Genomic DNA, 14,609 nt, shown 5'->3' on the forward strand with positions numbered 1-14,609 from the left:
CTCTAAGGCAACGTAACGTCACGGGGTAAGGTAACGTAGGCGAGTAATGTAAGGTAACGTTCTTAGGAGACCTTCTGCCGTATTCGAACTTCAAGATATTCACAAGAGACGACACGTACCTACTAGATCTATTCTAGATACGTTATAGTTTAGATATCAACTAGTTCTCTTTTGCAGCGCAATTCGGGCAACCAATGTCACTTTTACGTTAGATAGAGTAAGATATCTATTAGATGTAAATTGGATCTCTAAGTCATATCCTGTGGAAATCGTTCAAGAGTATCTCCAGAATCGCGCAAACGTCAAATTTGACAGGTTTGATCTTAAACATATCGTTATCGTATCTTGGTGATGTCTAAAAGATATCTAATAGATGTTTATTTCAAAATCCGAATCGGACCCATAGTTTAGATATCAACTAGTTCTCTTTTGCAGCGTAATTCGGGCAACCAATGTCACTTTTACGTTAAATAGAGTAAGATATGATATCTATTAGATGTGAATTGGATCTCTAAGTCATATCCTGTGGAAATCGTTCTCTGAGTATCTCCAGAATCGCGCAAATGTCAAATTTGACAGATTAGATCTTAAACATATCGTTACATATTTGAATCTTGGTGATGTCTAAAAGATATCTAATAGATGTCTATTTCAAAATCCTAATCGGGCCCCTTATCTAACTTTTAATTAACGACGATGGGCATTTACAGATTTTGGAAAAACTGTACAGTTTTGACAAATGCGTACTACATAATACATAATATATGTGCTAATATGATCTAGGTCAAAAAATAACCATATAAAAATAGGTACCTACTGGATAGAAACCATTAAAAATTACGATAGTATCGGCTATAATAATTATGTCTAAATACTTAACCGGATGCTGTACATAATATCTAATTATTAATATCCGGTTGAACACATTTAAAAACAGAAATTCAACAAATCTAACAACAGTTTTCATCAGTCAGAGTAATGATAAAGTTATTTCAATTTCTACTATGTTGTTGCGTAGTAGGACTATCCTATGTAAGTAATTAATTTGTTGTACTTGGCACAAGAGAGACACGAATGGTACTGTGACTAATTGTAGAGTTACTGAGATTAATAAAAATTATAACATTGTCGTTATTCTCTAATCTAAGACTCTCTAATCTAAGACTCTCTAATCTACTTGACGCAATAAAAGAAAATACGACGCCGAAAAGATTTGAATAATTAATATTAAATATATCAGCGTGAAATATAACATAAATTCCAATTAGTATAAATTACACTATTTTTTGCTACGACACCTACAGTTTCTTAATTATTTCATTTAGGCCCACTAACCCGGTGTTAAGTGGTTAAACAGTTAACTTAGTGTCAAATTGTACTGGTTACCATGGCAACTCCAGGTTTAACCGGTTAACCCCGGGTTAGTTGAATGGTGCAAGTGGGCCTTAGGGGTTAACATATTAGCCTCCAATTTCAGTGCAAGACCGAGGCCGAAGTGAAGCAGTACTTCATGAAGCTAGGCGTGACATGTAGCAAAGAACACATGATCACACCCGACGAGATGGTCATGCTGCAGAAACACAAGATGCCAGATAGCGAGAACGCACGGTGCTTGATGGCTTGCGTTTATAGGAAGGCCACTTGGGTACGTACAGAATAAATAATAGTACTAGGTACCTACAGAAGATTCACTCTCTAACAAAATCGCGTCTGTTACGAGTAGGACAGATATGACCGCTAGGTGGCGACAGCCCCACGCGCGGCTTATGGCTAGCCACCAAAATTGGTGTGGGACGGATGTACCTTACTTTTAGCTACCTGTTTCAAAGCGACGAAATCGCGGAGTGAGCCACGCCACGCCTGTACGCACTCAAAAAACCAACTGAATCTTTACATAGAAGAGACAGAAGCCTAATCATAAGTACATTCAAAGAGCAGATCACTCAGAAATTACTACTACAATCCTCAACGAGGTGAGAAGAGAGATGACGTCATACTATGGCTCAAACTCAGCATCTGTATAGAAACCAGAACTGCTTACGAGATTCTGTTCAGTAGGTAGGTACACCAATGTCACCACGGCAGGATGACAGAAAGAAATCGAACGGTTTCTAATGCACTTCATAGACAGACCAATGAACTAAATGTTTCTTCACGGGGTGTTCTTGCTCAGATGGCTTTACCAGCACCACCAAGTAGCTGCTGAGTAATTTGATACAAGTTTGAATGCAGAGAGAGGGGGGTGGAATTTATCTTCAGTAAGTAGGTAAAAGCATCGCTGGAGTAACATGGATTGCTTCGAATAACCACCCATTACCTACGTCATAACGTCAAGGTTAACCACATAAAGAGAGAACTTAAGAATCTTCACGTGTGTTACAGATGGATGACAAAGGCATGTTTGACGATGCTGCGGCTGTAGCAATGGCTGAAAAAGATCACGGAGAAGAGACCACTATGATTGAAAATTCGAAGAAATTATTCGATCACTGCAAAGCAGGTCAGTTCTCATATTCAGTACCTAGTGAATTAACTCAGTGGATTTCTATTGTCTACTGGCAAAAAACATGTGACAATCAAATGTTCCGAGATATCAGTTCTAAAGCAGGAACCCTACTGCGGCGCACGCACACGCTAAAGCCCCCCATTCACACTCCTATACCTTGTAGTTTGTAGTCCGCCTCGTAGGTCTAATTTAGCTCACACACCCTCCTAGATTGTAGTACGCCTTGCTACGTGAATGAGGGGCTTAAGGGCTCACTTAGAGTTACATTACATTGCGTTATTTGATTTGATCGATCAGCTGAATTGTTGTAACCTTAATCCGCAATGTAACCAAAATCGCATGCGAGTTCGCACGCCGTCTAAATGTGCCCTAATACTGCGATTTCTTTTAGTTCTAGTGAACAAAACGGGCAGCCGTCCACGTACTAAAGTATTTATGTTGGTAATTTGTTCCAGTAAACGACGAGACCGTAAAAGATGGAGAGAAAGGATGCGATAGAGCAGCTCTGTTGTTTAATTGCCTAACAGAAAATGCTGCTAAGGTAAACACCCCTTTAAATTTAAAATGAGCGCAATACGTTTTCATTCATGACACTTAACATTTTTACTTTTTAGAGTTCCGTACCCAAAGGGTAAAACGGGACCCTATTACTAAGACTCCGCTGTCCGTCCGTCCGTCCGTCCGTCTGTCACCAGGCTGTATCTCACGAACTGTGATAGCTATAGATAGTTGAAATTTTCACAGATGGTGTATTTCTGTTGCCGCTATAACAACAAATACTAAAAAGTACGGAACCCTCGGTGGGCGAGTTCGACTCGCACTTGTCCGGTTTTTTATACCTATTGTTCATTCATAATTCTTATGACTGCATTAGGTAACTGGGTAAGCAGTTAAAATATAATTAGGTAAGAAGCATTCCACGGCCTGTCCCGTACAAACGCATTTTATTTCTTGTGCTGCGACTTTTTTTCCGGCATTTAAAGCAGGCGATTATTTCTATGTGCATAATTTTGACCATTTGTCATAGAAAAGGAAACTTCGGAAAATTCGCGTTTGTACGAAACAAATGGTAGACACTTTCAAGGAATGCTTCAAAATGGGACTAATGAGTAATGTAAAATTGCAGGTTTTATATTGAAAATTAAAACATTAAACTATTTTATTTTCAGATGGGATTCAAAATATAAATTTTTAAGTGTCCAAAGCTCCACATTTTCACTATAATGCGTCGGTAAGGTTCATAATTCTAATAAATATGATAAATCGAATTATATATGTATTTCTTTTATTTTTATACTCCACCTAAGTATTCCCTACTAAGCCTAAGCACAGAATAAATAATAGCACTAAGTACAGAAGCCACACTCTCTAACAAAACGCGTCTGTTACGATCAGCACAGATATGGCCGCTAGGTGGCGACAGCGCCACGCGTGGCTTATGGCAAACCCCAAAATTGGGACCGAATGGATGCACTTTTAGCTACCTGTAGCAACGCGACGGAATCGCGGAGTGAGTCACGCCTGGCCTAAGTATAAAGCAGTATAAAGCATGCGTTACACCTATAGTCTGGCAAACCCATTTGTCAGTACAAAAAGGCGCGAAATAAAAAATTGTACCTACAGGATATCGTTCGCATCCACATTTTCAAAATTTTCCACCCCCATTTAAAAGAAAAAAAACGTATTTTTATCCTGACGCCCAAGGAACCCATAAATGGCCCATTATTTATTCAGACCTGTCTATTAAGTAGTTAGGATAATGACACAACTATGCAACATTGTAACCGGTAACCACACTGCATCTAATAAACGTCAATTGTAACGCGATGACTATGATTTTTCCCCGATGGTATTCAACGAAGGTGTAAAGTGATGGACCTATTGTGGCATTATCGCCATCTCCAACGCATTAATGCTGTTAAGAAAAGTACCTACCTTATTTTCATCATGTTAAGGGGCCCACTGATTAACAGTCCGCCAGACGGTATCGGCCTGTCAGTTGTTCGGAACTGTCAAAATTTTGTCAACTGACAGGCCGATACCGTCCGGCGGATTGTTAATCAGTGGGCCCCCTTACCCTCTGTTGGGGTGTCGGCCTCGAATCATATTCTTTTACTCTTCAACTGACTTCGGTCCTGGGCACTTTGGGCAATCTCCTCAAGTCTTGCTGCACAAAACGGCTCCAAACTACTAGGGCGACCATTTTTCCAAACACAGGGCTTCTCTTTCAGAGCAAAGAAAGGAATATCTGTATATCTGAAATACATATACCTACAGTCGATATTACAATTACGATAGGGTTAGATGACAATTATAAAATCTTAATAACAATTATTTTACACACTATTGGCAAAAAAAAATTAAGTAAGTACCTATGAGTTTTTTTGTAGATTACCTGTTAGTTATTTCTGTCACTGAAATGTGTTTCCAGGATCCTTTTGATAATTCTGCTTCTACAACAGTTTGAATGAGTCATCTCTTAAATAAAACTTGTGCATATTTATATATATATATATATATATATGTCGCTGTGACCAGGTTTTATTTAAATAGGTACTGTATTAGGTATAAGAGTATATAAAAAAACTAGTGGGTAAGGCATTAATTTTTATTGCCCATATAATTTGACAAACATATGAAATTACGATGAGGTATATTATAATACGTACACTTCATACACTTATTTATTTTATCAATGAAACACTTAAGTGTAAAGTACCTATATTAGAATTATTAATCCCAACATCGATGACAAAACTTAGAGAATATAACCAAACGGAGTGGTCATTAACAGGCATTCCCCTCTGTCAAAAATAGGCGGCCAATGGTCAACCACATGTCAACCACCATGTATGGACTGACGTTTATCTGACATGACGTTCCTATACATTTGATGTGCCCCTCCCCCGCAAAAAACGGCAGACTATTTACACGGCTGCCCAAACAAAAAGAGTGTATTGTTTTCAGCGTTCATGTTTTTTGTACCGAAAATTATAGACATGGCGTCTCCGTTGGTTATATCCTCTAAGTGACAAAACTGCCAAACCCGTGATTACTTTCATACTTATCCAATGTTATGTTCAAAAAATTATATTAGAGCGTTGGGTTTGAATTCGTTTTCAATTAAATAATTTCGTTTCGACCAAACTCAATATCAACATACTCGTAACTACCTAAGTATTTCAACGTTGCAGAACTCGTACGTGGGCCATACTGAAAATTTCCGGATTCTGATATATGAAACGACTTATTTTTTCTAAGTGGCCAGTCCAGGAATTTTCAGTATGACCTAAGTATATAGTGCGTCAAATACTTTCTTTATTTATTTATTAAAAACATTAATTATTCAAACTTAACGCATGAGGTGTGATCGGGTGACTAGTGGATGAAACAACAAACCTCTTTGTCTCCACAAAATACAACCTTTCGAAAATAAATGTATAATAAGAACAAAATTTCCGACTCACTCTACAATAAAAAACAATGATAAATCGAAAACTACAATTTATTTACCAACAACAAAAATGACTAACTACATACTGCTAAGTGAGGTCAACTACAAAATCCGAATAATCACTGGTTCTGACTTCACTGTAATAAATATAAAAGAAAATAATTTTGAAGAAGAAGAAGTTTGGTGAGACATAATTACAATTAAAAAATGTGAATTTTGGTGAGATTTCAAACAGTGATATTCGTAAATACTTGTGCATTGCTGTGTGCAAAGATAAAATGGAGTAACTAATAGTATTATTACATAATCAATAATGATTATATTATATGTACATTGATTGGCATATAAGACATTAAGCTGTCGTCTTTTGTCCATTATGTATGTACAATTGTGGCCACAGATATGTGAAACGATTTATAATCTGAATTGAACAATGTGGACAAATGTACGGGAACACACATTTGTGACCTCAATAGTAAATAAGGTGCAGGGGGGCAATTTAGAATGCGGGAAATTTCAAATAATCGAATATATCTTCCAGGTTTTACATTATTAACTAGAGTGGCCTATATGTCCAAATAGCAGGAAACATATTTTTCGTTATCTGGACATATAAGGGGAATTATGGCACTCTAGTTAATAATGTAAAACATGGAAGATATTTCGATTAGTTGAAATTTCCCGCATTCTAAATTACCCCCCTGCGCCTTAAAACTAAAACAATAGGAGACAGAAATGTTATATGATATAATAAGTTTAAATAAAACAAGTTCTTATAACCTAATCAGACAGAAAAATAGTAAAAATGTTTTTTTTATTCATATGACCTATTATTTCGTGATTGGTCCAAGAGTTGAAAGATAAAATTACTGAAGATAATAGGAAAGTGAAGACATTTAGTAAACGGGTCGGAAAATAGTACACAGTATATATTATTACAGTTTCATAAAAATGTAAAACGTTCAAAATAAGTAGATTACTCCCCAAGTTTCCTTTTTACTACATAATAATAATTATCATCATTACACAAACAACCATAGATAGCGACTACAATAATTTTACTTGTTATTTATTAATATACAGAAGCATAAAGTAGAGATTTAAAATTGGCACTTATTTATATGTTTACGTTTATAATAATATTTTTTACAACACTTATCTACTTAACCAAAACCACAAAGATGTTGTTTATCTAAATGTAAGTAGTAATTTGAAATTGCGAATTTTTAATTTCACCCCATAGGGCGACAATTCAAGATGGCTTCTGGTCATACAAGGCATATATTTATTGATTGTATAAGACGTGTAATCTAAGGTAAATTCGCTGGCGATGTACTTGTCACTTTAGGTGCATCCTCACCGCAGTTAACACTGCAACAGTAAGTATAGTGTGTAGCTTTCAAATAGAGCCCGATGGCTAATCCTATTGTCTATTGTTAAGTAAAACCGCTCGTGCCACGTGCCACGTACGTACTTCGGTTACTGAGTGCCGGCGAATCGAACGCTACAGAACCAGTCTAAAATGTGTCATCGAGATGCGTAACAAAGGCGCGTTATCGGAGAGCGCACCTACACTGGTTTTTTGAGCGTTGGACTAGCCCTCGCTCAGGTGCCAAATAGAATAATGAAGACCCTTTTTTACAGGTAAGTAGCACGTGCGGTTTTACTTAACAATAGACAATAGGATTAGCCATCGGGCTCTATTTGAAAGCTACGCACTATAACCAGGTAAGTTACCTGATGCGACCGTGTTGCTGTACTAAAGTGAATACACTCATTGTCACGGAAATCGCACACCTTCGTGTGGTGCGAGCGATTATGAACGATTCCAGCACTTAGTGAAATAGGTGTGCGATTTCCGTGACGCTGAGTGTAGTTCGTTTTTCTAGCATTAGAAAAAAGATAAACAATCTTTGTATAAACGTGTCTTTTTATTGAAAAACACTTTTGAAAACAATTATGAATCATATACGATTATTTACATTCTTTTGCTTTCATAAGTAATGGTTACTGAATAAAAAAAGGCGTTTTTCAAATAATAGACAAGTCAAGATCGCGTAGTCTTTTTCTAATGCTAAAAAAACGAACTATAGCGGTGTGAATGCACCTTCTGATAGTCAAAAGTTGACGTATAACAATCCAGTAAACTACTAAACATATGGCACAGTACAGCGCCATCTGTTTCCGCTGAATTTACATCTCTACTACTAGGTATAAATTATTCTTTGATAAAAGGCAAATAACGAAGAAAATAATAGGTATAATTTAGGAATTACGGCGAAGTCCATTCAGATGCCTAACTATCAGCCTTGTCATTTATATACTTACATACAAGTAAAAATCTTGGCATCTTACGATATTAAATAAAATATAATTTAGAAATATGGGAATTAATTTTTACGGTGTGACTACATTTTTTGATCAACTGTAAAGGAGAATATGGAAGATAAAAACAGTTTGACTTTAAAATTGCAGTTTTTTATACCTATTTTTCTTTAGAGTTAGCTCGAATGGTCGTATTGAAAAAATACAGTAGGTACCTACGTGTGCAACTCAGGAAGTTACCGGTATTTAATAAAATATTACTTAGTATTTAGGGCATTGATAAAGTCATTTTATTATACAAGACGAATAAAACGGAAATTACAATAACTAACCAATAATAAAATGAAATACTGGTTAATTTATATTTATATGAAAACAAAATAAATATCACTAACATTCAATAATACACTTCTAGGTACATGAATAGAATATTATTACAATATCTAATTTAACTGTACTTGTTACATAAACAACCGATATGTCACTTACCTTAGATTACTGATTTTGATGTCAAACTATAATGGTTAAGAAAGTTTCAAAACAATATGACTATTATTATTTCACCAAATTCTCACTTGTCTTTTATATGAGTGTAGAGCACAATCAAGTAATGGCGTAACTCAACGGGGGCAATATGCCACGGGCCCCGCGCGAGGCCTAATTTTAATTTGAACGAGAGGCCGACCACACGCCTCCCCCCCCCCCCCCCATTAGATGAATTTGCCACAAGCCCTAGTCGATATAGTTATGCTACTTCAAAACTAAAATCCCTGACGAGAATCCACTCCGTTTACTACGATCTTATCACACGGTTCAGTCCACCACGACTTGACTTAACTGCCACGACCACTTTATATGACACGCAATAGTAAACTTTATTACAATGTTGTTAACAATCATTTTATACTGTCGGCTATGGACGGCTGTGGGGGTAAGGGGAATGGCCAAGTTGTATCCATTACAGCCAATTCCTGCCTTCCAACCAAAAATGTTATATGCCGGTCTCATATTATTGACCTTAGCTAGGCGTGGCTCACTCCGCGATTTCGTCGCTTTGCTACAGGTAGCTAAAAGTACATCCGTTCCACACCACTTTTGGTGGCTAGCCATAAGCCGCGCGTGGCGCTGTCGCCACATAGCGGCCATATCTGTCCTGATCGTAGCAGACGCGTTTTGTTAGAGAGTGAGTCTTCTGTACCTAGTATTATTATTTATTCTGTGGATGAGCCGCTAGTATAAGACCTAATGTAAATATTTCCAAGCCTTTTTGAGAAAAGAATATCTTCCAATAACCTATACATCTCCATTTAGGGTGTGGTACCGGTTCGTGGCTAGTCGATGAACACAAGTTGTCCGTCGAGCAGCGCGTCGTCGCGCTGTTGTTATATGGAGTCGTAGCTGTTGGGGTCGGGCGACGTGGCGGGCCCGGGCCCGCGGGCCGGCAGCTTGAACCCGTTCAGGGCGAACGCCCAGCCGTCCTGAAACGAAACATTTCAAGTTTTAGGGCTGACTTAGACGGCACACGAACTCGCATGCGATTTTAGTTACATTGCGGACTGTTGGTTACGTCCAATTCAACCGATCGATCAAAAACCGCAATGTAATAAAACTCGCATGCGAGTCGTCGCATCGTCTAAATGAGCCCTTACCCTTTGACCGCCAACCCTCAACCTTCGTGCATTCACAAAGCCGACGAGGTTCACAATGACGCGACACAAAGAATAGGAGTGCAAGGAGTGGCGATCAAAGGATTTATAGTGATAGAGGCTGTTGGAAGTGGTAGCATTGTGAACCATTGGTCGAGTCAAAAATACTCGAAGCGACCTTTTACAGTAGTAAGACGAAAATACTAATTGCATAGTAATACAAGAATACTAATTTTATACTAGACTGCCTATTTAAATTGATAAATGACGCAGAAGTTAACACAATAGGTAATATCACTCAAAACTCTTGCGTCACTCTACGCAAGTAGTAGTGCCCTCACTACTAGCATAAACTGAGGGGCTACCGCACAACACAAGAATCGTAATTTCACAGTAGACTCCCTGCAAACAAACCACCTTGATGCATAGTGAAAACTTGTCAAAAAACTGTTTAAGACATAGTATGTATAACTATGGTTTACAATATGTGCTAGTGCAGTCGCACCAGTCGCTTTTCGGTGAAGGATAACATCGTGAGGAAACTGGACTAATCCCAATAAGGCCTAGTTTCCCCTCTGGGTTGGGAGGTCCGATGGCAGTCGCTTTCGTAAAAACTAGTGCCTACGTCAATTCTTGGGATTAGTTGTCAAACGGACCCCAGGCTCCCATGAACCGTGGCAAAATGCCGGAATAACGCGAGGTAGAAGATCTACATAGGTACATAAGCTTCAGCTTAGGTATAACACTTTCAATGCCATGCGCGCCATTTTGAATATAAAATTAACACATCCAGCATGTTCTTGGCAGTGAATGTGTTAAGAAAATTTTGGCAACTCTCACCTTAACAAGATTCGGCAATTCAGTCCAGAACATCAGATTTGGTATAACTTCTATGCCCGTGGCTCCCATCAAGAATTTCTTGGTACAAACTCCGAGGACCAGGTAGAAAATAACGAATGAGAAGAATATTATCAGCAACGTGGACCCCACAGAACGGCTGGACTCTATTTGTCGAAGGCAAGCATTTCTTGAGAAGAAAGCAAGTTCCTGAAATAAAATTAGCATTTGGTTAGTTTGGACTTATGATTTTTTTATGAATATGGTTACACCCTGTTGATATATCCGTGCAAAGAGACTTTGAAATAGAGTTACTGTCATGGTAAATTATGTAGCTATAGTACATTAACTGCCATCTTTCGACAGACGATTAAAACTGTTAGAACGCCATTTGACTTTGATCATTATTCTTTCACTGATATGTGACATATGTGTTAACTTGTTAAATATTAATATTAACGCCATCTACTTGAGAGTAGGCTGAAGGTTATGGCACCATTGCTCGAAAAGATTGCACCATACCTTTGGTCTATAGTTGAGTAGATGACGTTAAATATTAATATTTAATAAGTGAATAATCAGTGAAAGAATAAGGATCAAAGTCAAATGGCGTTCCAACAGTTTTATCTTATGTCGAAAGATGGCAGTAAATTTACAGTTGGCTACATAATTTACTTCGACAATCCATCTCTATACACTCTATTCTCTTTGATACATGTAAGGATGGATACTATGAATACTCTCACGAGAATTTAATTATGAATAACAACTTACAATTTGATCTGGCTCAGTTGTATCCTTAACATAGAATTGATCATCAGTTTCTGCACATACCAAATCTACAAATGTCCACCTGAAAATATAACAGAGATAATAACCAGGACAACTATTTACTACTTTCAATAAATAGTTACAGGTACATTAGTACCATCACCCACACTGTTAACTGTACATCGGTAGACCTTTACGGCTACCATCAGTTTGGCATTGACATAAACGCTATCGTGAATGTGAACGTAATTTACTTTCTAGGGTTTACTTGGGTAATTCCGAATGTCGAAAACTGTCGGATAATTCCGAAAAGAGACTTTTATTATGATGGAATTTAGGGTGTTTTTCATCTGAATTTCGGAATTATCCGAAATTCGGTATTACCCGAATACACCTTATATATCTCTTTCGCACTAATATGTCAGTACGAGCGAGATGCATAGAAAGTAAATTACGTTCACTATAGCGTTTATGTTAATGCCAAACTGATGGTAGCCATACTTATGCCCTTTGATAGTTAGGAGTGTTGCTGTTTGTACAAAGTAACATAATCAAGCCACATATATTCCTGCATAAAATAAAATGTTTTAGTAATTATTCAGTAAAATAACAATTATTATTAAATAAATACAGGTGGTATATCTTTAAACACATGGTCTCTTTTCATTGATAAATATTTCATATGGAACGTAAAGCATTCTTTTATACTTAATGCTTCCTATGTGATTGGCTTAATAAAACTGGTTATGTTAATATGTTAGCTGAACCAGATAATTAATGAACTAGTTTTACCACTATGTACATGTGCTTAAAATGGAAGAATTAATGTACGATCTACCCTAAAAAATTGGATTACAGCGCAATTGGGCTCCAATGGAATTTGATCACAAACTCTGTGTTTATAGGGGTAGTAAACTAAACTACACAAATATATACAAAATTAGAATGACTAATTTGATATTTCCAGGGATATATTCATAGAAATTACCACATGATGGTATACAGCTAATACTTAGGGCCCCCCCACATCTGGCGTCTTTCGAGCGTCGGCGTCTGTCGGCGTCGGTCCAGCGCTATGAAAAATGACGTCGCTGCGCAGTTGCGTCGACGCTGCGTCGACGTTGCGTCGACGTCGGCCATAGAATTGTAGACGCCGACGCTCGAAAGACGCCAGATGTGGGGGGGCCCTTACTATTCATTAGTTAAACTTTTTTTTTTTTTTTATTATTATGAATGGGCTTACTCATGGCCACAGACTAGCCGAGGCGTAGACGTGGCCTACGATGGAGCGAGCTTACATTCATTTTGATAGTTCTAGTCTTTCTCATACATATTTTCATAAAAACAAGTCACAAAATATTTTTTTATATAAAACTTACTCAGTACAGTAAACACTTACAATTCAGAGTATTTCTATAAGAGTAATATCAAAAAATGTATAATGATTAACAAATATTGATCTTAATTTTATTTTTTAGATACTTTTGATTTATCTGAGAGTCTGTTAGGACATAACCTCCTGATGACCCGCATCCTACACAGAGTACATAGGCCCCAATTAACTTCTGACTCTTTCGCAACTTGACAGAGTTAAATTTAAGCTGATAAATGTCGGAAGAATAAAATTAAACAATTATATGTGAGAACAGTGTTTTTTATAATGCAACCTACTTGACATGGCAAAATATTACATATTAAATTGCACCCAGCTTGTAACTGTTATTTCCCTTAGAAATCCCTTTAACAAAGCTTTATTACCCCCCAGAGTTGTAACCCACATTGGAAAATAACTGAGGTAAAAACGTAAAATGAATAATAAATTTAAATACTTACGATGGTTCATTAAAGTACTTGATGGATCTACCATCATCTGAAAACTCAACACTTTCACTGGTATCATTTGAACTTCCCATAAATTCAAAAATGTCTTCATATTTAGTCAGGTGGTCTTTAATGGTTCCATTCCAAGTGCTTCTATGCCTACATAGCTGAAAAATAGACGGTAATGTTCATACAACATGAAAACATAAGCTACAATGTCTTCTAATGCATTTATGGATAGAACAAAGCTTTTCAGAGGACATAAGTTCCTGAAGCGATAGTTCTATTTTCGTACAGTTGCCATCAGATATATCGGAGCGGCCAAGGTGTTCACAATATCTGAACACGCACTCTAAAGCCTTGATAATAGAGGCGTGTTCAGATATTTGTGAGCACCTTGAACGCTCCGATATATCTGATGGCGACTGTACAATAATACACTAATAATACTCAACAAAAGAAGGAATATATCCAAAGGAAGACGTACCGACAAAGGTTTATTGCAAGTGGTTCCATTCATAGCCGTCGTCTGATTAATTGTCAGTAACACGTTGAAGCATGGATGATAATAGTAAGTGGACACCTCTATTTCTACGCCCTTGTTCTTCTCGTCATAAATTGTCTTCGATGTGTAGACTGAATTCTTCGCAGACGGGGATAAGTCAATACCCGTTCCATTGGGAAATACGCAACTACATGAATTTCTTTTAACGCACTTATCCTGTCCATGTACTGATGATAGTATAAAAAGTAAAAAAATCGAAAATAAACAAAGACTTTTGGATGATACGTCCATTTTGTTGTATTATACGATATATTACAATTAAAAAGAAAAATAGAAAATCGTCACCGAACAGAAAATTGATATTTGATAATCACTTCACTTGTCACAATCACAAAACAAGTGTCAATTCAATGTCCACTCCATAACACTATTTGAGCTATAGTAAAGAAACGTGCATATCATAAAATAAGGTGCCTTTATTTATTTTAGTAAAACTAAAATAAGGATTCTATAGATGTGCTATACGCGTGCGTCTGTAAGGGACAAAACAAAAACGTACGCAATACGACACGATGATTGGTCGAATTTATTTGTTGCCCCATAATCCATACTAAATTTACGGTGGGAAAAAAAAAGTGAAACAGTGACAAGGACAAACAATAATAGCGCTTTCGCTGCTACTCCTACTTAAAAAATACATAAGACTATCCCGTTCGGTCATTTCTCCCCACCCTTCATGCCTGA

The 14,609-nt window shown here is 37.1% G+C and overlaps 2 protein-coding genes across 2 annotated transcripts; one reads left to right on the forward strand and one right to left on the reverse strand.

The window, feature by feature from the left end:
• Positions 1-6: 6 nt before the first annotated feature.
• Positions 7-3,779, forward strand: LOC134671322 (general odorant-binding protein 19d-like). The gene is made up of 5 exons (XM_063529148.1): positions 7-1,032; positions 1,478-1,645; positions 2,383-2,500; positions 2,962-3,047; positions 3,676-3,779. Exons 1-5 carry the CDS (start codon positions 979-981, stop codon positions 3,691-3,693), a joined length of 444 nt encoding a protein of 147 aa, XP_063385218.1. The 5' UTR covers positions 7-978; the 3' UTR covers positions 3,694-3,779.
• A 1,321-nt stretch (positions 3,780-5,100) lies between these two features.
• Positions 5,101-14,248, reverse strand: LOC134671295 (uncharacterized). The gene is made up of 5 exons (XM_063529106.1): positions 13,848-14,248; positions 13,373-13,527; positions 11,543-11,621; positions 10,772-10,978; positions 5,101-9,763 (listed from the first exon to the last, which is right to left on the reverse strand). The coding sequence occupies exons 1-5, from the start codon at positions 14,154-14,156 to the stop codon at positions 9,668-9,670; spliced, it is 846 nt and encodes a 281-aa protein (XP_063385176.1). The 5' UTR covers positions 14,157-14,248; the 3' UTR covers positions 5,101-9,667.
• Between the last annotated feature and the right edge of the window lie 361 nt (positions 14,249-14,609).

Source organism: Cydia fagiglandana, chromosome 15, assembly GCF_963556715.1.
Source record: "Cydia fagiglandana chromosome 15, ilCydFagi1.1, whole genome shotgun sequence".
Lineage (NCBI taxonomy): Eukaryota > Metazoa > Arthropoda > Insecta > Lepidoptera > Tortricidae > Cydia > Cydia fagiglandana.

Bases quoted from the DNA above. Each gene is read 5' to 3' on its own strand.
- LOC134671295 (XM_063529106.1), bottom strand. From the start codon at position 14,156: ATGGACGTATCATCCAAAAGTCTTTGTTTATTTTCGATTTTTTTACTT. The intron at 13,528-13,847 runs GTACGTCTTCCT...TCTATTTTTCAG, and splicing joins CTTGCAATAAACCTTTGTCG to CTATGTAGGCATAGAAGCAC. The intron at 10,979-11,542 runs GTAAGTTGTTAT...ATTTTATTTCAG, and splicing joins CAACTGAGCCAGATCAAATT to GAACTTGCTTTCTTCTCAAG.
- LOC134671322 (XM_063529148.1), top strand. From the start codon at position 979: ATGATAAAGTTATTTCAATTTCTACTATGTTGTTGCGTAGTAGGACTA. The intron at 1,033-1,477 runs GTAAGTAATTAA...CTCCAATTTCAG, and splicing joins GCGTAGTAGGACTATCCTAT to TGCAAGACCGAGGCCGAAGT. The intron at 2,501-2,961 runs GTCAGTTCTCAT...AATTTGTTCCAG, and splicing joins ATTCGATCACTGCAAAGCAG to TAAACGACGAGACCGTAAAA.